The sequence below is a fragment of the Gopherus evgoodei genome, chromosome 4, assembly GCF_007399415.2.
Source record: "Gopherus evgoodei ecotype Sinaloan lineage chromosome 4, rGopEvg1_v1.p, whole genome shotgun sequence".
NCBI classification, from domain to species: domain Eukaryota; kingdom Metazoa; phylum Chordata; order Testudines; family Testudinidae; genus Gopherus; species Gopherus evgoodei.
This window is the reverse complement of record NC_044325.1, coordinates 8,970,510-8,994,127: the sequence shown is the minus strand read 5'-3', so window position 1 is coordinate 8,994,127 and position 23,618 is coordinate 8,970,510. Positions and strand designations below refer to the sequence as shown.

General features: G+C 44.4%; 1 protein-coding gene across 2 annotated transcripts; it reads right to left on the bottom strand.

The window, feature by feature from the left end:
- Positions 1-49: 49 nt before the first annotated feature.
- RTRAF (RNA transcription, translation and transport factor) lies at positions 50-22,202 on the bottom strand. Of its 2 annotated transcripts, XM_030562878.1 has the most exons (9): positions 22,033-22,202; positions 20,235-20,370; positions 16,691-16,815; positions 14,686-14,785; positions 13,538-13,624; positions 12,199-12,287; positions 9,065-9,133; positions 1,760-1,808; positions 50-380 (listed from the first exon to the last, which is right to left on the bottom strand). In XM_030562878.1, the coding sequence occupies exons 2-9, from the start codon at positions 20,260-20,262 to the stop codon at positions 226-228; spliced, it is 702 nt and encodes a 233-aa protein (XP_030418738.1). In that variant the 5' UTR covers positions 20,263-20,370; positions 22,033-22,202; the 3' UTR covers positions 50-225. The 2 variants fall into 2 exon arrangements, with proteins under 2 accessions (XP_030418738.1, XP_030418737.1); XM_030562877.1 differs by lacking the exon at positions 20,235-20,370 and having other exon boundaries at positions 22,033-22,199.
- Between the last annotated feature and the right edge of the window lie 1,416 nt (positions 22,203-23,618).

Genomic DNA, 23,618 nt, shown 5'->3' with positions numbered 1-23,618 from the left:
CAAGTGACTACTACACTTAGATACAAATTGTTCTGTTGAGCTATAAGTTGCTATTTCCCCAACTTTATTTAAAGAAAAATGGTAATAATTCACTAGACCAGTCAGAATTCCATTTCCTCTTTGCTTTCTTTCAAAGCAGTGGACTATCCATTTCAGACTGCATGCCAGAGTTGTACATAGTTCCTAACAGTACTAAGTACACAGGAGACTACAGTCTTAACTTGCTCATCTTCCAACTTTCCCCAGTCTGTGGTCTGTCTTTGGATCAGCAATAATTGCCTGAACTGCTACAATGGCTTCATTAATTTTTGTTTGCAGCTCTCTGAGTTCCTCTATATGCAGCAATCGAAGAATTTGGGCAGCTTCATTAAGGACAGCATCTAGTTCATTGGAAAAAGGAGATACAGATTAATGGTTAATAAGTACCTTCCCTTTAAAAACATGGAAACAGACAATTTCTAAAACAATTCACAGCTGTATGAAAAGCTCAGAGCACAAACTAAGTGAACAAAGGAACTGCAGCAGACCTGAAAATGAATTAGTTTGAGTAGGAGTTTAATGGGAAAAGGGATATCTGTGCCAGTCAGATTAGACTAGACAGACAGTTGACCATTATTCACTAAAACATAGCACATCAGTTTGTACTATTACGTCTGGCTGAAGCATGCCACCTGCAGACCAATAATCAAAAACACAGCAGATCAACACTAGTCCCTTTGGCAACCATTAAATCAACAGAAGTCCTCTGCCAGGAGAAACAAGGTTTTGACAGTGTCTTGTTAAAAGGATAAATCCCTCCTACAATAAAATGTCAGTCTTTATAGGGCAGCAACATGTAAACATTATCATCCTGAGATATATTTTTCTACTCCAGGGGTGGGCAAACTATGGCCTGTGGGCCAGATCCAGCCCCTCAAGGCTTTGGATCCAGCCGCACGATTGTCCCTCGTGGCGCTATAGGTCCCATGCCGCTCTCAGAAGTGGCCAGCACCACATCCCTGCAGCGTCCAGGTTGGGGGGCAGGGGGCTCCATGCATTGCCCTTGCTCCAGGCACTGCCCCCCACAGCTCCCATTGGCCAGGAACAGTGGGAGCTTCGGGGGAGGTATCTGGAGGCATTGCAAGGGCAGCACATGCTGAGCCCTCTGCCCTCCCTCCCCCAGGGGGCACAGCGCTTCCTGGAATAACACGGGGCCGGGGACAGGGCAGGCACGCAGGGAGCCTGCCCTGGCCCGGTATGCACCGCTGCCACCCTGGAGCAGCTTTAAATAAGCAGCGCTGGGCCAGACCCTGAACACCTCCTGCACCCTACGCCCCAACTCACTGCCCTAAGCCCCCTGCCTGCACCTTGCACCCCTCCTACACCCAAACCCCCTGCCCTGAGCCCCCTCACACACCCTGCACCCCTCCTCTGCCCCAATCCCTTGCCATGAGCCCATTCCTGCACACCACACCCCCTCCTACACCCCAACCCCCTGCCCTGCATGCAATTTCCCCACCCAGATGTGGCCCTCGGCCCAAAAAGTATGGCCACCCCTGTTCTTCTCCATCAATATAGTCGTCTACTTTTATGCTCCAACAGAAGATGGAAGAGAACTTATTTACAAAAGTTCTGTAAAGTAAGAAAAACATCCCTTTTGGCTTCTGGAAAAATGCCTTTTTACTGTACGTATCATGTACTTCTAAAGATTAACTAACTATGTACTTAGTCCAATGCAGCATCACTGTTTAAAACAGTATATAAAAAATAAAAATCTTACCTCCTGTGTCAAAACCAAGAATGTGCTTTTCTAAAGCAACAGGCAAACCCTTGAAGAAAAAAATAAAATAAAATGCCATTATAAATGCTAGAGGGGGTGGAGGGGAGGGAGAATCAGACTGACTAAATAACTTTGGAGTAAGACAGACCATAATTTTGCCCAACTACAACACAAATGTGATCATTCTGATTGAACCCACCTGAGTACCGTGTTCCCCACAAGGACAGCGTTTGACCCAGTGTAGTGCAATGTGTAATCTAGCTGAACATAAAAGGGAGAGAGAGTTTCCTCCTTAACACCATTCCCTACATTCATTCATTATCTCACCTGATCATAGAGCGCACATTGAATTGCCTGGTTTGCCATCGTTGTGGCCTGCTCTATACTGAGGCCGACATGGTTGGACGCAACAACAGCCCTCCAGTTTGAGGCACGAGGTCTTCTACATCCAGCTTTTATTGGATTAAATGCAAACGCCCGGCAGGCTAGTATGGACTCTGGCATACAGATCAGATGGCCAAGCCACATGAGCCAATGTGGAGTCATTTGGGAAGATATCGGCAAGTGGCTGGTCTGTTGCCTGACATACTCATTCGTAATGTGATGAAATCACCATATGCCTTCAATACATTGCCGTAGTTTCACGTCCAAAAGTATTCAGCTGGAGCATGTGTCTGTGGTGGCTCAGGTTTCAAAGCCACAGGAAAGGACAAAAGCCCCTTCTGCTTGATAGATTTGAATCTTAAGAGTTGATATGTGGCCAGAGGTTTCCAGAGAGCATACATAACACCCAGTAGCTTGCTGATTTGATGTTTTGTCTCAGCCAGGTAACCTCTCTTCTTGGTGACACAAAGGCAAGATACTCAAATAGGCTGACGAATTCAACTTCTTGTCCCTCGATTATGATGGGAGGAAGTAGAGATCCATTAGCCACTTTAATCAGTTTGGGCTTCAAGTCAGTTGAAAGCAGACTTTCAGGGCATTGATATGGTTAGTTTGTGAGGATGGGAATATAGCCACATCATCCGCATATTCCAAGCTTGCTATGCAGAAGTCTGACAGTACAACTCTCAGTATGCAGCTAATGATGGCTTCCATTAGTCAGTCAATAATGGTGTTGAACAGATCTGGAGCAGTCATGCACCCTTGGTGGATGCCGTAGTTGTACTCAAACCAGCTGAACATCCTAGCACCTATGCGGACGCGTCTGTCACTTTGGCACAGCATTTCTACGAGACGATCGAGGAGCTTGCGAGGTACACCAGCAGCCAAAGGAAGTAACGACCAACAAAGTCAAAGGCAGCTTTTAAACCTATAAAGGCTGTAGGCACTTCATCTTTCCTCTGCTGAAACTCTTGGGCCTTTTTAATAAATTGGTCTAATGATAAAACTCTGCTCAGTGATTGATTGGCCAGGTATAAACCCAACTGGATGTAAATGGCATAGATTCCTTATGGCACGCTTAACACGCTCAAGAACTACCAGCAGGAACAGTTTGTTTGGAAGGGAAAAACCAAAAGCACTGCACAATGTTTGGAACACACCAGAGAATCGCCTTTTCCTTTCCAAAAGGGGAGACTGGCGCCAGTCATGAGTAGTTTCTCATGACTCCAGACTTGGTTAATAATATGGACCAGCCACTCCCACGATGAAATCCCTGCCATGCTTGAACAGCTCGGCAGTTATGAGACAAATACAAGCAGCACAGCCATTCTTGAGCTTACATGCTGAGCTTCAAACCTCCTTGACAGTGACAGATTCTACATTACACAGAGGGGTGGTCACTGGACTCTTCGCATCCTCCTGGAACTGCAGCTCTGATGGGGCAGTTCAGAAGCTCCTGAAAGCGTTTTTTCAATTCACTCAGACATTCTGCCTCCATGTTCAATAGGTTACACCATCCATCTTTGATGAGCAAAGGTTTATTCTGTGGACCAGCTTTTCAGGTGTGCAATTCTTTATAGACCATAATCATTGCTGACTGATGCAGTTTCCATCAATTGATTTTATTTACCCAAAACATCACAAAGTCTTGCTTTAAACCTGTGTTACACAAGGCATTAAGGTGTTCGTATTCTTAACCAGGAATTCTTAACTTGCCCAGTTAATCTGATTTTAATGCAAATATCTTGCATTTTACTGTCAAAGCTGACTATGCCACAGTCCAAGAATTGGGAACATCCAAAATTCAGTTTTACCCAATAGGTAACATCTCTAGCCATTCAAATGCACACTTAGCACTCAAAATCTAGGCCTTCTCAAATAATCATTGCTAATGAGCAACTGCCATATTTTAGTGTTTTAATTTCAAAATACCAAGAGCAAATCAATCATGTTGTAAACTCATCTTAAGCAGGCAACACTGATCCACTTAAAAATATCCATCCGTTTGTTCAAAAATGTCTTAAGTGCTCTGCCAGCTTTCAGCTTGGGAGTAGATTTCTGTAGCCAAGTTTCTAAGTCCTATTTCTACAGTGTTGCTAATACAAATGCCAAGATAATCTTACAGTGGCACCACTGTAAGATTGTCTACACTACACGGGTGCAGCTACGGTCCTGCAGCTATGCCACTACAGAGCCATAGTCTAGACACTTCCCATATTGACAAAAAGGGGTTTTTCCCTAGATGCAGATAATCTACATTGCCGAAAAGTGGTAGGTACATCAGTGGAAGAAGACTTCTGTAGGCCTACACACATCTAGGGCTATGAAAAACGTTCATGCCCTGAGTGACGTGACTAAATTTAGGGGCAGACCAGGCCTAAGCGTTTCAGCTGAGATTTTACTGGCTGGGAGACAGAAGTCCATGGAAATGATAATACAAGAGGGAACAATCCAATTACTAAGGCAGTTCAACTTATGTAAGATTGAAAGGTCATAGCTGAACCAAGCATATTAAGTTAAATCCAGCACAACACCCTCAGTCCAGCTACAGAGAGGCTCCTAGAGCATGGGGAAAGTAAATGGTCCTTTATATGCAATGTTCTCTCCATCTCCTCTCTCCTCCAACCTGTAGTCTGATTGCCCCAACCCCATTCACACTCCCACCCCCTGACCGCCCCCCCGAACTCCCCTGCCCTCTATCCAATCTCCCTGCCCCTTACCATGCTGCCTGGAGCACTGGTAGCTGGCAATGCTACAGCTGTGCCGCCCGGCTGCAGCTGGGCCATGCCGCTGCCACCACCACGCAGCACAGAGACCAGGTCAGGCCGGACTCTGCAGCTGCGTTGTCCCAGAAGGTCACAGCCCCACCGCCCAGAGCACAGCACTGGAGGCGGAGCAAGTGAGCTGAGGCTGCAGGGGAGAGGGGACAGCAGGAGAGAGGCTGGAGGTGAGCCTCCCAGGCCAGGAGCTGGACAGGACAGTCCCACAAGCCGGATGTGGCCCACAGGCTGTAGTTTGCCCACCTCTGGTCTAGACAATATGGTGGTAAAAATGCCTGTGTCCGTTTTAAACTTGCGCTCCTGAACCAGCCCCTGGGGTGCTAATTAACTTGTGCTGACCATTAATGGCCCTCTCAAACAGCCACTCTGCTGGCCAGGTTCACTGCAGCACGTTGGCTTAGCCTACCCCTTCCTACCTCTGACACACTCCATGTCAGAAAACCCCCAGGAATCAGATGCTGTCTTAAGGCAGTTTTATATCCCCTTTGTGCCATAAAGAGGATTTATGAAGGGATGAGAATGTGGTCTTGTGGCAAGACACCAAAATAATTAATGTAACTACTTCCTCTCCCTTGCGTCTACTGTAAAGACTTTACAGTACGGATACTGATCGCAAACCTTTAAATACTGTCATACAAATTGAATTATCTTGTACTGAAAGTTTATGTTTATAGATGGAATTTGTTTTCATATTTCAAATATACCTGAGGTACATTACAGGAATTGGGAAGTATTCGGACTCCAAAGTCACCGATAAAAGTTTCTCTTCAGCTAGCAGTATAATCAGAATCCTAGTCTAGACTCTGATTAAATATTGACCTAGAGATAAAGTGTCAGTTAAAAAAGAAAAATCTAGTCCATGTTTAAATAAGGAAATCTACTGATCTTAAAAGATGTATTTTTTGACAGTCCTAACCCAGTGAAGTTTTCAGTTTATTCACAGAGCTGGGAAAAACAAGTGGGTTGTGCAAGTCTCCCCATGCAGTCCTGGCAGCATGCCTCATCCTTCAGTTGGAGAAATCATCTCTAGGACTTCCACTTCTACATCCATTTAATCCTTAGTCATTGTGTTGAGGTTGCCAAGAATGTCAGAATGACAATTTTTTTTGCAGAGTCTTGTCCCCAGGGCACAGGATCAGACCATAGTTTCACCGAAAGCAGTTATTCAACAGCCATCAAATTGCCCAACTTTGGACACTACCAATCTGAGCTAACTCTGAAAAGTTTGTTATCCTCTCTATCCCATTAAGTTCCTAATGATTCAACTTCTTGAGACATTTTGATCAATTTGGCACAGTACAATGTGAATTGCAACCTTTGGTCTTTCTTCTTCCTAAAAGGTGTGTTGTGGAAGGATCATTATATAATCCATTTATTCTGCTAACATCATTTCCCAAGTTGTGTACATGCATTAACTGAGTATCTGAGTACCGAAACGCTCACCCTCTCACAAAACGATTTCCTCCTGTTTGTCTCTGTCACTCGCATCACTCTAAAATTTAGTCCATAAGCATCCTCGGCTAGTTACTGGCTCGTTCTATGCCTTCTGTGAAGGGCTACACACACCTTTGGGAACTAAACAATATTAACAGGTAACCTTGATTGCCAAAAATAAAGAAAATGGAATTCTAACCTCTCCCAAACAAAGAAGAGGACTATGTTTCCTTATAGCAGTTACTGGTGGGTGTGTGTCGGGGGAGGGGGGGGAAAAAGGATATCAAACTTCTGTTTTTCTACTCCAACACTACAGGGACGTAAGCAACAGCAGCACAGGGTTAGCTTTCAATTTCTTACATGCTTAACACCCTAAAACTGACATTGATATAGTAATCTCAGCTGTTCACATTCTCTTGTAATAGTTTTAAAATCTAATTCAACCACTACTGTATTGTGACACTACACCCAATATTCATCATAGCAGTATTATTAGGATATGATTATGGCATAAGATTGATGCATTTCATACAAGATGGTTCATTTAAGGTATCATTGGAAAAGTTATGATTTACTAAATATGATTATCGTGTTTGTATGCGTGTATTGTTTTTGTATTTGAAGTTATGAATATTGACTATATCTGTATTTCACGTGTGGTCACACCTGGGTAACACCCACTAGGCAACATGTTTCCAGCCTAGTCAGCTGGTGGTGAAGGGCCTATTCAGGGTAATGGGCCATTAGGAAAGACAATAAGCCTTCGGAAAAGCTTATCCCCCCACCCTGGTGAGCCATCCTGAGAACTCCAGACCCCCTGTAAGTAATGGCTGCTATGACGCAAGGGCATGTGACCAGACCACATAACTCTAGATTCCATTTTGGGTACCTGTATTTTTTCCACAAACTGGTCTGGGAACCAAGTTTGAAACAAAGGGTTCTCACTATATGGAAAAGCTATACAAGGCAGGGAGTGACATCATCTGTTGTTCTTCACTTCCCCACAACTCAACAGCTGAAAGAAGCTCTGAAAGAAAAGGATTTGGAATGGGGGCGGGGAGCCCAGCTATAAAGCAAGTACAGCTTGTGCCTTGAGAATCTGTCAGCCTGCTTGTATCATCAGTCAGGGTGAGAAATCGCTAATTCATATCCAGTCTTTCTAGCATCTTAGGTTTAGTTTGTGGTTTTGTGTATTTACTAGGTAATCTGCTTTGATCTGTTTGATATCACTTAAAAGCTATCTTTTTGTAGTTTATAAACCTGTTTTATGTTTTGATCTAAACCAATGTGCCTTTAAGTGAAGTGTCTGGGGAAAAATCTCAGCTTGGTTAACACAACTTGGTTGCATATTCCTCTCCACACACTGAGGGAGAGGTGAACTGGATAACACACACATACTGGTTGGCGTTTTGACCAGGGCAGAGCGGTACAGCTCTGGGGTCCTAGGTTGGGAAGCTGGGGGTATCTTGGCTGTAGTCTCTCTATTGTTGGTTCATGCAGTGGCTAGTCAGCCTGCATGCTCAGTGTGTCCCTGTCTGTGTGAATGTGGGAGTGTAGGACTGGGAGCAGGCCACAGCTTGTCCTAGCAGCACAGTAAGAGGGGGAGCCCAGGCTGGTGGGTCAGAGGGCTCAGTGCTGCCCCAGTTCCGGGTGGAACCCATCACATGTGCATCTAAGGCCTTTGTTTATTGCACCAGTGCTTAGTCAGCGTGGGTTACAACTCAAGACTCATTTGTACTCACCAATTAACAAATACAGGAAGTGGCATCTACTGATTATCTATCATACAGCAGGTGCTGCTATGATGTAGATGTCATGAGGGATGAAGGGACCTGCATCTCTTGAGCATATATAGCTGCTCTTTAGGAACAGTTCTGGACAATGCTTTTCCCTAAAGGTTACAAGTTGCCTTTACTATCTGAACTCTGTACACCACACCAGCAGATTGTAGTGCAAGTACTGGACTGAATGGCCAGAATGTTTAAGAAATGACTCTGATAAACCAGAATTGTTCTCTCTGAACATTCCTTTTGCAGTGTTTGGACAAACGCATTCTGAATGTCTTACAAACATATCAGGATTCAAAATTGCTCCGTAGCCATATTTTCATAGATATATTATTCATGGAATTCTTTAATTATGGAATTATACATCTCAGTCATTTCTCTTTTGAATTAGTAGGGGAAAAATGTCTAGATTCCCTCCCCAACTCCCACAAAAGTCACATGAGAAGCTAGAAACAGCATATTCTACACTACAGGGAAGAAAATAAAATACTTCCACTTTTTTATTTAGCCATCACTATTACTTGGAAATAAGGGTCAGTCCAGGACACCTCTTCCTATTCCACTGAAATGATGATGCTGAAACCTGTGGTTGTGTACATTACTGTCATGTTAGAGGATTGTGATTACACCCCATTAAGCAGTAAACTTGTTTAAATAACTATCATTTACAAATATAGCTATATTTGTAATATGAAAAAAATCACATGCATTTGAGTATTGTGTGTGACTTTTCCTTTGGTCTTTCAGATTCAGGTTTGCTGAATGAAGTGGATAAATAATCTTCTACCTCGCCTACCTGAGCGCTACCGCATACAAGTTCTAGCCAGAAACAACATCTATTTCTATATTTAAATGTACTTGATTGAATACTGTAAAAACTCATTACATCAAGTGGACTTGCGTTACATTCACTCACTTACCTCCTTCGATTGATTTGCCTTTCCTATGGCGTCCTGAGTCAAGCGCTCTTGAACCAAAATGCGAATTGCCTAGGAAACAAAGTTGGAAGACCAAAGTAAGAATTCCATGTTGATGCATGTCTCTCCCGTACTCCAAGGAAGTAAGCTTTAACCTCAACCAGAGGCTGGCTCATCCCCAGGATGAACTAGCCATGGTCCCCTCTCAAGTCAGCAGTACCTATTTTTGAGGCTTTGGTGCCAGCTGCAAGGCCCACAAAATTTTGCACTACTGGAAACTTTCCAGTGAAGGTGCTTTCTGCGGCTGGGAGCCCTTTGCCATAGTCTGAGCCCTCGTCCACCCACACAGAATCTGAAGTAAATCTGGCTATTGAGTTGTTTACAAAACATGAAGTCAAAAGGTCTTGTAATATTTAAAAATGAGGTGGGTGGAGTACAGCCTTGATCTTGGATATTTTACAATCCTTCTGCCCATCTGGTTAATTTACTAGCTCCTGCACTTGGCAACTTGCACCACTCCAGGACTATTCATACCGATACATGTCTGTATGAAGTCTTCTAAAAATAATTTGAGAGATACGGGAGAGCCAGAATTAGACCATAACAAAGCAAAAAACCTGCTCATTACAGCTGCTTCTCTCACCATTTCCTTGCTGAGTTATCCAAGGATGACAAAAGCCCTTAAATTATTTCATGCATCACTTCACTTTCTATTTCTCCTGTTGCCAGACATACGATTAAAGTTGATATGTGACATTACAACATTGATATACACAATATAGAATTTTCTTTCAAACCAGGGGAACTGGCATTAAGAGATTAATTTGACTAAGAATATGAATTCGTTTAGGATGTCTCATCATTAAATCATTACAGCTGCGATGACTATCAAAATGCTGAGACTTCCCAGAAAGAAAAATTTTAGCTCTGTTGGTACCTGGGAGGAAGATGTGCTCCCCGGCCAACTTCTCAAAATGTTAGTTGGACAAAGAACATCAAGGAATTTTTGCTTTACTAGCTACTAAGGTTTAGTAAATTTTAGATGGAACTTTTGTTCTCTCTCAGGCTTTTCTAAAGCAGCCATTGTATAATATCCAAGTATTAATTTAGATTATCACATTGTTCACATATAGAAATTATGTATCACAAAATAGTGCACAAAACAGCAATTCCACTGACACATTCTAGCAATATCAAGCCACAAGAACAAAATTAGGGCAGTTTATATAGCCAGAACTGCCAACATGGAGTTCTGGTCTCAACCAGTTAAAAGCAAAAGCTCTCCTCAGGATGTTCTTTGCCTGTTGTGTTTTGTCGTCCTCTCCACATTTTTGGTCCTATTCACTGCTTTTCTCTCAAATTTTGAAGTTTCAATACATTTACATAGAAAAACATAATACAAATATAGGAGGGCTGTCCATTAATCAGTTAACTCGCAATGAATTGTGATTAATATTTTAAATCAAGATTTTTTTTGAGTTAATTGCAGTTTTAATCACACTGTTAAACAATAGAATACCAACTGAAATTTGTTAAATATTTTGGATATTTAGTACATTTTCAAATATTTTGTTTTCAATTATAACACAGAATACAAAGTGTACAGTGCTCACTTTATATTATTAATTACAAATATTTGCACAGTAAAAATTATAAACAAGAGAAATAATATTTTTCAATTCACCTCATACAAGTACTGTAGTGAAATCTCTTTATTGTGAGAGTGCAACTTATAAATATAATTGTGTTACAAAACTGCTCTCAGAAATAAAACAAAGTCCACTCACTCCTATTTCTTGTCCAGCCAATCACTAAGACAAACAAGTTAGTTTACATTTACTGCCCTCTTCTTATTTACAGTGTCACCTGAAAGTGAGAACAGGCATTTGCATGGCACTTTTGTAGCTGGCACTGCAAGGTATTTATGTGCCAGATATGCTAAACATTAGGATGTCCATTCATGCTTTGGCCACCATTCCAGAGCACATGCTTCAATGCTGATGACAGTCACTAAAAAAATAATGCATTAATTAAATGTGACTGAATTTCTTGGGGAAGAATTGTGTGTCAGCACGTCCCTCGGCCTGCGCCACTTCCCACAACTCCCATTGGCCTGGGACAGCAAACCGCAGCCAGTGGGAGCCACAATCAGCCAAACCAGCGGACATGGCAGGAAACAAACTGGCCCTGCCCACCAGGGTCCTTACCCTGGCGAGCTGCGTGCCAGAGGATGCCGATCCCTGTTGTAGGCCCTGCAGGGCAGGGACTTTATTCTTTTATTTGTCTGAAATACCTCACATATTTTTGGCCGTTGAACAAAACAAAGCGTATTTCCACATTTTGTTATCAAGATTGAGGGGTTAGTTTGCTCCAATCCAGTACAATGATGCAAGAATACAGTTTTGATCCAAGATTCATAGAAGACTACAGAGTTCCACTGAACCACAGATCTTCTGTGCATTCCAATTAGTACATGGGATAGGAGCATAAATTAGAAAATCAATCAGCCAATTTACTTTATCTGGCCACTAGAAAGTCTGACTAATTTGCAGGATAAAATTTAAATCTGCTTTAGTTAAGGCAAAGTGGAAGGACAGTCATGTGGAAGAAGTACAGGACTGGAAGTCAAGAGATACAGGTTCTAATTCTGGTTCTGCTGCAGGTTTTTTGAGAGACTCTGGACACATCACCTAGCCTCTGTCCTTAAGTTTCTCCCACCTTTAGAATTGGAACACCATTACTTACCTCACAGGTGTGCTGTGAGGTTTACATTCATTAACATTTTTAAAGCATTCAGAGATGCTGAAATGGCATGAAATAAGTGCCAAGCAGCAGCTTTAGACGGCTCAGAAGCATTCCAAGTACTGAACATGAATTCTCAGTTAACGCCTTCGGGAATTCTACCATTTGTTGAATATCTTTGAAATATAAATGCCCATATCTTCAATTTGGAAGATTATTTTTCTTTTACACCAACCAGAAATTAAGTACAAAATGTATCAGCAGACTTATTTGCACCCAAAAATCAAAAGTTACTGACTTCACACACCATGTTATGAGTGGGTTTTTTTCCTGGTAGATACTAGTTGCTCAGACCAGATTCCCAAAATATGAAAAACTAAAGATGTGAACCTCACCTTAAGCATTACCAAATAGTCATCATGTCGCTGGATTTGAAGAAGGTTAGCCAAAGCCATCACTCCAGCCTTAAAGTCAGGATTATTCACTGCAAGATAGATACATATTGTCATATTTGGTTCCAAAATGCAGGTTAGATTTCTTGCTCTGCATGCATTCGACTGATCACAAATTTGAATAAGGAGTTCACAATTACTTTCATGAGTAATTCCATGAGACTACATAGGGTGAGTAAGGGATTCACAATCTGACAATGTGTTTGTTTAATCTACATTTCATTTTATAAAGCATGCAAACCCTGAGAAGGGCTGAGCAATTAAAGTGCAGCTGTATTCTGAAAACTGATTAAATAAAAATGGCAATGAAGTGTAATTAGCATTATTTTCAACCCAGTATGCATGTTAAACGCATGGAAATGTCTTAATAAGCAGAAGGCCGGTCTCAATCTTGAAAAAAATGTATTTCTATTAATGTATGGTCTCTTTTGAAGATCTCCACACCACTTTTTGGCTGCAGAGCAGGATTATACTTGCTGAAGTCTGAGCCAGAGCCTGACTTTTCTAGGAGTTGATGGGTAGAGAATGTGTTTGATGGTTACTTTATTTGCTCCGGTACCTTTCCAGGGATCAAAATTACACTATAATTACCCAGGCCATCTTTTTACAGATAGGTACTATTGTTACCCTTCTCCAGTCCTCTGGGACCTAACCCATTCTCCTTGAGTTCTCGGAATTATTAGTGATCTCTTTGAGATTGCTTCAGCTAGTTCCTTAAGTACCTAGGGTGCATTTCATCAGGCCTTGCCGACTAGACTACATCTAACTAGACTAGACTAACTATTGTTTAGAATATTCTCCCCCCCACTCCTTCCCCTTCTTCTGGCTTGCATTGCTTCCTCCTCATGCCCAAATAAAACTCTAGGTATTTTGCTATACAGAAAAAAGATTCTCTCACCAAAACAAGCTCTTCATCAACCCAATTCAAAAGGACTGGAATTAATATGGAGCAGCTACTACGGAGCAAATCACTAGCACTTGTCTCTCCTTCACTATAAATGCAGAGAGTCTTGGGAAATAAAGCTTTCAAAACGAACATCAAAAGACATAACATGCCTTGAGATAGATACTTTCAGTACAGCATTAGAATATCAGAACCCACACTTTTCAAAAACTCTGAAGATGATTTTCTGAATCTCTCTGGTATCCAAAATGCTAAAATATGACGTTCAGGTTCTTCTTTTAAAATATTGACAGAGGCTGTACATTTAAGTGGAACAGACTGAAGTAAGATGCATCAACAAAAGTATTTTTCTAGCGATCAAAGTTATTGCATACTTACCATCCAAGTTTATCAGTGGCTCTGCATTTTTTGCTGCATTATCAGTAATTTTAGCACTGTCAGGTGTGGAGTCCTTATATTTATCAGCTGCCAAAACAAAAAAACCGTTTTGCTTCATGAATGTAAAATTCAGGTGAGAGCTAATAATTAGTTAAAATTAATGGAGCTCAAAGCATAGAAAAAAGCATTACTAATGCACGTTGTTAGCTGCAATTGGGCCAACTGTATTTTCAGCACATGGTGGAAGACGCAGACAAATCAGTTTGTAGCTGTTGCAGTTGTTTCCCACTACTGAAACTCCAGAAGAGTAAGATTCTAATAAACCCTGCTCAGGTAGGAATTGTTATGACTGCCTATACACTAGCTCAAAGTCAAAGCAGAACTGCAGAGATGTGCTACATCATAGGGAGGGGATAAAAGCTTGATAGACTCTTAACTGGCAGTCTTCATCCTAGCTAAGCAAGAAGGAACAATTCAACTGATTCTTGTAGCAAAAAGGACTACTATAAAAAAGGCCGTCAACTAGATTTCTAAGCTAGAGCCCCTTCAATATTAATGGAGGGGACAGTCAGTAATCACTCTAGAAGGGACCATTAGTCACACATTTCAGTTGACCCTGATCCTTGGACATCAGATGGACAGAGTATGACACTTTACTATACAACTGACACCATTCCTATTAGATAACAGGATAGGAATATTATCACTTGCTTTCATATGGGGAAAAAATTAAGTATATCTTGCTAAGAATATTTGACTTGTTATTTCTGCTGAAGGTCAAATATATGCTGAAGAGACAAAATGTCTTTTCTGCACCTCTGTGCCTCACACTGATCCCATAGTGAAGTCAAGCTTGTGTATGATTTCAATTCTTCCTCTGTTGTCAAACTAGGAAACACATTATGAGTTTACTCTTTAAAATCAGTGCAGAGAAGTTGCTCTGGAAAGGAGAAAACTCTTATTCAAATGTTATAAAATAAAAATAAGAATTCATAAAAATGATGGAAGTAAATTGCACATTTTTAATAAACATACTTTCTATGTGCTCTCATTGCCTTAGGTTGAACAATCCTGTATATTAACAACAAAATCATTCATAACAGTTTCCCTACCACCTTTAAGTAAAGGTATTTAAAAATCAGCCATACCATTATCTCCATACTCAAGCCTAACAGCTAACCCAAGAAGCCAATCAATTGTTTCTTGTCTTTCTTGTATCTTGAAGGGACAGTTAACATCTTTCAGATACTGCAGAGGAGAAAAAAATGGGAAAACACATCCATCATCATGATCGGTTAGGAGGAAACATATCCATGAATTAGTCAACATTGTCAATAATGCTTATCTATCAGAATAGTTCTACAATCCCCTCTTCTATCAAGCTCAGTTTTGTCAGAAGGCTAGTATTAATGAATGATGTCATCCTGAAATGTTATATTCCCACTGTGGTTCCTCTGAAGCATTTCAGTACTTCTCATGCCACAATTCATCCATGTCTCTCATCTTAGTATAGTAAAAGCATTTTTATCCAGCATGTTGAGGGAATGGGGGGGTGCCGATAAGTGAAAAACGCTGGTTAACTAAGAGGGAAGGAGTTTGAGTGTGGGAGGGGGCACAGGGCTGGAGACTGGGTCGCAGAAGGGGGTGCATGCTCTGGGAGGGGATTTGGGGGCAGGAGAGGGCTCGGGGCAGCAGCTTGGGGTGCGGGAGGGGTTTCAGGGTGCTGGATACGGGTGGGGCACTCACCACGTGCAATGGAAGCTGTGGGGATGGCACCTGCAGGCGGAGGCAGCACACAGAGCCCTCTGCCGCACCCCAACCCCCAGCCCTGCACCCTCTCCTGCACTCCAAACCCCTCGTGGCCTGTTCCTCTGCCTAGGAGCAGCTTCCGGGGAGCCATGTGAAGCCAGGTAGGGAGCCTGCCAGCCCCACACCAACCAGACTATAAACTGGACTTTCTATGAAGATTAGAAATGCCGGTTTATAGAGCTTTCTGGCTGGTACAGGGCCGGATAACACAGCTTTTACTGCAATCATATCTGCTTCTGAACTAGTGAATAATTGATGTTTTCCTTGCAATATTAGACACAAGGATTTAAAACACTCCAAAACATCCTAATTAAATTTATACTTATGCCATCACCTTGTCGCCCCCACATCTCCTCCAACACCACAAGCAGGGAAAACAGAGGACAGGCCAGAAAAACAAAACAACTACACTTCCAGTGCTTTAGGGCTCGGTCCTACGAAGTCCTCAGCATTTCTGCCTCATCCCTCAACACACTGAAGCACGCAAGCAGTCCCACTGAAATAAATGTGCTAAAAGACTAACTGCTTTGCAGCATCAGATCCAGAGAGTGTTCAGCACCTTGTAGGATGGAGCCCTTAGACAGAAAGGAATGCAGATGTCACACAGACAGAGTGGAGAGTGTCAAGAGTGTTCATGCACAGCAGGTCTGCCATAAATTGATGGCTATCTGCCATGCTTTCTGCAGGCAGCGGACAATTATCCATCAGAAATAGCAGACAGATAGAGGTGGCTATAGTAGACCTTTATACGCTGCTAAGACTAAGATTATCTGATCCTAGTCAGTTTCCACCGTGGTGTGTAGTTTCAAGGGGGGGGGGAAAGAGGGGAGTTAGTCCATTTCCTTCTGCATCAAAGGCAGAAATACCTTAACCAGTAAGGAAAGAGGTAAGGATACCAATTAAATCTAAACATGATCCAGTTTTTGGAATAAGTGAAAATTACGCACAACAAATTACAGCGTTCAATTACTCCTGCATTCTGGCTTCTGTAAAATATTCAGAACTCTAGGGAATAAAGAATTCATGATTTTCTCCCTTTCATATATATCTGTTGTATGTGGTGTTATTGTAGCCACCTTGGTCCCAGGATATTAGACAATATGGATGAGGGAATATCTTTGATTGGACCAACTTCTGTTGGTCCCTTCTTCAGCTTTGTGCAAGCATAAAAACTTGTCTCACAGCAAAAAAAGTTGGTCCAATAAAAATATTCCCTCACTCATCTTGTGTCTCAAATATATTTGTCGAACATATACATTGAGTAAAAAGAGAGATGATTTATCACCAAAAACCACCACCACACATAGGTTATAATGTGTTCTACTGTTTCAGGTACAAAGTTACCTTTTCAAAGGCTTTAGGCCATTCGTCATTGTGTATGTTTCTTAGACTTCCTCGGTCTTCAATCTTGTAGTGTCTGATCTTCTGGTCTTCAAGCCACACAATAAAGTTTCTAAATTCTGTTTCATCTATAGCCAGAAATAAAAACAATAAGCTACATAATAAATCAGAATAAAGTCATGTTTTCTTAGAAACAGAAGTCAATGAGGGCAGAAGCAGGCCCTTAAATTCTGATCCACCCAATGAAGATAATTTGAATACCTGTGTTCCCAATCAATTCTTTTTCTTTTCAAATACTGTGGTCCAGTGATTCCAAAAATACACCTTAATTTATAATCTTTCACCCTGAGAGAATTTGAATGTTTTAATCATGTTAAAAAATAGGCTTGAAAACTTCTAGTCAGTCAACAAGAACAGATTTTTGTTAGAAAATTTAGTTAGAATTACTACTAAGTGAAGTATGAAGAGAAAGGAGAACAAAGCAATGATAGACCATTGAATTGCAGTTTTTTCTATCAAGTCACAGGTTACAAGACAGATTTAATGACCTGCTAACCAAACAAGGATGCCACATTTTGCAATGTGCAGCAATGCTGTCTTGTAAAGACAACATTCATATATTATTATACATGCACACACCTCTCTACCCCCTCATGAGACAGCATAAAAAGAATTTTTTTCCTGATTAGTGATCTAGGATCTACAAGAACAGATTTAAAATATTAAAAACTATCCATGCAGTTTCTTAGGGTGATATAATTAAGATACTGTGCTAAATTACATTAAATCCAAAACACATAATGGCCCCAGCAGTATCTCTATCAATCTGCCAAAGCATTCTTAGTCAGAATGCAAAATTTCAGTGCTTAGCGTATGGGTGTTCTCACTTTTCAAAATATCCTGTCAGATGGGGATCTGGGAGGCTTTTAGAGTCCCATGATAGTAATTTTATAAGTAGCTCTTGCTTCCACATTCAAGATACACAACTATCCAAGTAGAGAAAATACAAGGCTTTTAAAAAGGGCAACAGTCTGATACTGTTTTCATACTTTCTCCACAGCAGAAGGTTAACTGCTTACAGCAGTAGGACCACCGGTCATAAATAGTTTCTCAAATTCTGATAGGAAAGTGAACTACAGCAGAGAGAGATCATAGCATCATAGGACTGGAAGGGACCTCTAGAGCAGGAGGTCTCAAACTGAGAGTCGGGACCCCTCAGGGAGTCATGAGGTTAATATATGGGGGGGTCGTGAGCTGTCAGCCTCCACCCCAAACCCTGCTTTGCCTCCAGGATTTATAGTAGTGTTAAATACATAAACAAGTGTTTTTAATTTATAAGGGGGGGGCGGGGTTTGCACTCAGAGACTTGCTCTGTGAAAGAGGTCACCAATACAAAAGTTTGACAGCCACTGCTCTAGAGGTCATCTCATCCAATGCCCTGCACTCCTGGCAGGACTGAGTATTATCTAGATATATATATTAAGTACCCTTTAAGAACTATTAAAATTTACACAGTATTAAAGTTATCAAAAACACAGAAAAATATTTTAGCAGATTAGGTGAGTGATGTATATTAAATGAAATTCTTCTCATTATCATCCTGTTTCCCTATTCAATTCCACTATATTTCAGCAACAAATATTTTCCAGGCCACTTGGAGTTAGAGATTACTGCTTTATAATATTAGAAGTGTGGGGCCTAGATTCACAAAGGAAGTTGGGTGTGGCCAGTTTTGCCACATCAAACTTTTAGGTGCCTTAAGAACCCCTGGGATGCACAAAGCCTGAGTTAGGTGCTCAGGTCCCCTATACAATGAATGGAGGGAGATAGGTGCCTCAGAATAGAATTCACAGAAGCCAGCAGGCAAGGCAGCTCCCAGCCTAAGCTAGTCAATGGGAGATACAGGGGAGAGGGTGGTGTCTCTAAGCCTCGTGCTCCCCCATGCCCAGTTCCACCTCCTGCTTGGGACTGTCAGCTGCAAACCCTCTCTAGGGGTTCAGAGCCTATTCTATTTTTTGCCAGATGACAGAGCAGGAAGAAGACTGGGAGAGCAAACATGGGAATGATTCTAGAGCCTGGCGGTTAGAGCATTCATCCAGAATGTGGAAGCCCCAGAATCTATTCCTACTGCTCCAATTACTATTTATCTATCCATGGTCAAACAGCTTCAACAGGAGAGACTGGGGGAGACCCGCATCAGAATATTCAACAGCCCATGGCTCAGAAACTCAAAGAGGTGGCAGATCCCCGTTCAAATCCCTTCTCTCCCAGATGGAGGTGGGGGCTCAAACCTGGGGTTTTGCATATCCCAGGTAAGTACCCTAATAACTGGACTAAAAGTCATGAGGCAGATACTCCTTCCCCTCCAACCATTTTACATGAGCTTGTGTGCAGGGCCTGTTCCAGTAAATAGCCTTTGAACATGCCTACCAGATCAGGCCCCACAAATAAGTTAGGCAGAAGAAAATCTATCACACTAGAGCTTAGACATCTGGATGTCTCTAGTGAGAAAGCACTATGCATGCTCAGAGGCAGAAACACAGGTGCCTAGAAAACATTTATTGCAAAAGCTTAGGCATTGAGTGAGTTCAGGCACCTACAGGATTCAGAGCAGCTGAGCAAGTGGTTTGTGAATCCCAGTAGGGATTCTGGCACCTAACATGGAAATTAAGCACCTAAGCCCCTTTGTGAATGTAGACCTGGGTTTCCTGGCTCTCATTCAATGTAAAATGCTTATTTCAAATCTAACAGGTCCTACAGAACAATCACTATATTAGGCTGGAATTGAGGCCGGGGATGGAGGGAGGGGTGGAAGATGGTTATCAAAGTGACATGAATGCAATATCTCATTGGCCACCAGGTCCGGAAAACAAAAACAACCTACTCTTCAGTGATATACAACATTATTTTCTATACATGATTGATTGATGTTTTTAAGCTATGGTATCTTGCATTGGCCCCTCAAAGCAGCAGTGCTATTTTGCATAGGTTCGGTCCTTAATATCCTGCAGTAAATTCTACTCCTGGACCTGAGATCAGGGTAATTCTCAATCCTTGCAGTGAGCCATTCTTTCAGCAGGGGTGGAGATCGATGTTCCCAATGCCCCAAAAAGTTTTGATGGAATAATGTACCCTAAACCTGTTGAAAGCAGAAGGGGGGGGGGGAGTGCTCCCAACATAAATGAAAGGGAACTGCCTGACAGGATAGATTTGATAAAGTATTCTCAACGTTGATCAAAGTGCACCACAAAGCACCTTAGATCAGCAACGCTGGCAAATGCAAGAATCTCTCTTTTCCACTCGCTGAAGGAGGCACCGGGGGGGGGGGGGGGGAATAAAAATAAGACAACAAACCACCTGAAGCTTAAAACTAAACACACAGATTAAACAGATGTGTAGTTTGCCCTATCTACCCACATCACCCAAAAGACTGTAGTAAAAGAACATTAAGGTTGCAAAAATCAAGCACTGAAAAGTTAGGAAATGCCAGAATTAGGGTTGCATGTGCATATGTATTATGATAGTCTGTAATTACATGATCACATACCATTTTTTCCATTGGAACACGATCTCATTCAGTGGAGATTGGACCTGCTCTGAGGGATGAATCAGGGGTAGGAGTGAATGAGACTAGTCTGTAGAACAACTGTGCCTCATTGGTTGTAGAAGTTGGAAGGCGTGTCCTAAACAAGGCAGGAATTGCAGGAAGAGAAAGGACGGTGTCTCACGGTAAAAAGTCAGCAGAATGTTGCCTTGGAGAACTGGATTTTATCCCTACCTCTGGCACAGAGCTCCTAGATCATGCTAGGTAGGTAACTTAAAACCAGACTTTTCACAGGTGGCACCTAAATTGCATGTTCATTTTTTTAGGTGCTCAACTTGAGACCCTGGGATCTGAACTACAGAAGTGCTGAGCACATAGCTGCAACCAAAGCCAATCCAAGCTGCGTTTGAACATGTAAAGCAATATATAATGGGAAGCAGTCTGAAAAAATCAGTTACTAGGCATCTCAAACTGGACATCTGTGCCTCAGATCCATAACTGCAAAATGGGTATATAATAATATCACCTTAGCCCACAGAAGTCTTGAAAAAATAAATTCATTACTGTTTGGGAAGCACTCAGGTACTGTTGTGATGAGCACCATGGAAAAGCTCATGAGGAAATAATTCTGTGATCTGGGAAGGGTTTGAATAGTGTGCAGTAAGGTAGGTCTAGGGCCACATCCTTAACAACAAAGATAACAAAATACTGCATAGCGGTTCATTAACTGAGCAGATCCTGTGCACTGAGATGGCAGTGGGGGGGGGGAGAAATTGAATATAATCAAGTAATTACACATCAATAGAACAATGCAACACCCAGCTGAAGTAAGGTTGTACAGGAAACTTGAATTCTGGCATGTGCTAACTATTGACAGTGTAACTTCACAATCTTCATGAATGAATTAAAAAAATAAAAATATAGCTATTTGCTCCAGAAAGAGCCTTATCATACGTTGGCCAAGAACATTTATTTCATCGCCTGATTGCCAGAAAGGACAAAGCATTGGTAATTAACCTTTCCTAAGGCTGCCTTACCCCAGCCCAGCCCTTGCTAGGGAATCCACCCACGCCACACTTTTCTGCTCCTAGGGGGAGAGGAGGACGCCAGGTCACACAACCCCGTGTGCGTGAAGCCAGCGATAAAGGCCGGAGCAGCTGCCTACCAGCTAGGCCCATGGTGCCAAAAGCAGAGGGGGGAGGGACGAAGGGTCCGCAGAGCATTTGGGAGCAGCCCTAGAGCACTGCAGGAGAGGCGGGGGAGAGGCGCCCTAAGGCCAGAACTAGGGATGGCGACGGAGGCTAGTAAAGCAGAGGGGGGGCGGGGCGACCCGGGGCCAGACTTGGGGGCCGTCCCGGGGGCTACCAGAACAGAGGGGCGGGGCGAAACTGGGGGCTACCCGAGCAGGGGGGGGCGGGGCGCTACCCGAGCAGAGGGGGGGGCGGGGCGTTCCGGGAGGGGGGGCTACCCGAGCAGGGGGGGGGCGGGGCGGGGCGCCCCGGGAGGGGGGGGCTACCCGAGCAGGGGGGGCGGGGCGGGGCGCCCCGGGAGGGGGGGGCTACCCGAGCAGGGGGGGCGGGGCGGGGCGCCCCGGGAGGGGGGGGCTACCCGAGCAGGGGGGGGGCGGGGCGGGGCGCCCCGGGAGGGGGGGGCTACCCGAGCAGGCCTGAGGGGGAAGGGGCGGATCAGCTCTCTGGGCGCACGGCTCAGGGCGGCCCGGGGACGGTGGGAAGGGGCCTAGAGCAGCTTGGGGGAGGTGGAGCCCGTCCAGGGAGAGGGGCTCGCGGGCCTGGCCCCGCACCTCGGCAGTTGAAGCCGGCCGGGTTGTGGTAATCCAGCGCCGTCAGCTTTCGGCGGAACATGGTCCTTCCGCGGGCCTCAGCTCCGGCGCAGCAGCCGCTCGCTCGCAGCGCCAGGCAGCGGGACAGGGGCGGGGAGAAAAGGGCGTCCTAGGCCGCCCATTGGCCCAAGCCCGAGAGCGGCAGCTACCGCGACCAATCGGCTGCCCGCAGAGCTAGCGCGAGGGACGAAGCCAGCGAGGCCGCCGGGAGAGAGGCCTCGCGTTCAACCAACTTTATTGACAGCGCCACAGGCGGACACGGGCAGGCAGCGGAGAGGAGGGGCGGAGGGATGTGGGCGGGGCTTAGGGAGGGAGAAGGGCAATTGGGTCCTAGGGAGAGTGGGAAGGGGATTGTGTGAGAGGCAGAGATGGGGAGGGGAGGGAGTTGGAGGAGGGGCACAGATAGAGGGGGAGGGGGAAGGGGGTTGTGTGAGAGGCAGAGATGGGGAGGGGAGGGAGTTGGGGAAGGGGCACAGATAGAGGGGGAGGGAGAAGGGGGGTTGTTTGAGAGGCACAGATGGGGAGGGGAGGGAGTTGGGGAAGGGGCACAGATAGAGGGGGAGGGGGAAGAGGGTTGTGTGAGAGGCAGAGATGGGGAGGGGAGGGAGTTGGAGGAGGGGCACAGATAGAGGGGGAGGGGGAAGGGGGTTGTGTGAGAGGCAGAGATGGGGAGGGGAGGGAGTTGGAGGAGGGGCACAGATAGAGGGGGAGGGAGAAGGGGGTTGTGTGAGAGGCAGAGATGGGGAGGGGAGGGAGTTGGGGAAGGGGCACAGATAGAGGGGGAGGGAGAAGAGGGTTGTGTGAGAGGCAGAGATGGGGAGGGGAGGGAGTTGGAGGAGGGGCACAGATAGAGGGGGAGGGAGAAGGGGGGTTGCTTGAGAGGCACAGATGGGGAGGGGAGGGAGTTGGGGAAGGGGCACAGATAGAGTGGGAGGGGGAAGGGGGTTGTGTGAGAGGCACAGATGGGGAGGGGAGGGAGTTGGGGAAGGGGCACAGATAGAGTGGGAGGGAGAAGGGGGTTGTGTGAGAGGCAGAGATGGGGAGGGGAGGGAGTTGGGGAAGGGGCACAGATAGAGGGGGAGGGAGAAGAGGGTTGTGTGGGAGGCAGAGATGGGGAGGGGAGGGAGTTGGAGGAGGGGCACAGATAGAGGGGGAGGGAGAAGGGGGGTTGTTTGAGAGGCACAGATGGGGAGGGGAGGGAGTTGGGGAAGGGGCACAGATAGAGGGGGAGGGGGAAGGGGGTTGTGTGAGAGGCAGAGATGGGGAGGGGAGGGAGTTGGAGGAGGGGCACAGATAGAGGGGGAGGGAGAAGGGGGTTGTTTGAGAGGCAGAGATGGGGAGGGGAGGGAGTTGGAGGAGGGGCACAGATAGAGGGGGAGGGTGAAGGGGGGTTGTGTGAGGCACAGATGGGGAGGAGAGGGAGTTAGGGAAGAGATATAGGGTGGGGGCTGGCTGCTGTGGGAAAGATTTAGGGAGGGGAAGGAGGATGTGTGAGGGTCACAGAGCAGGGGAGTGGGGAAGAGGTGGATGAGGGATACGGGAGGAGC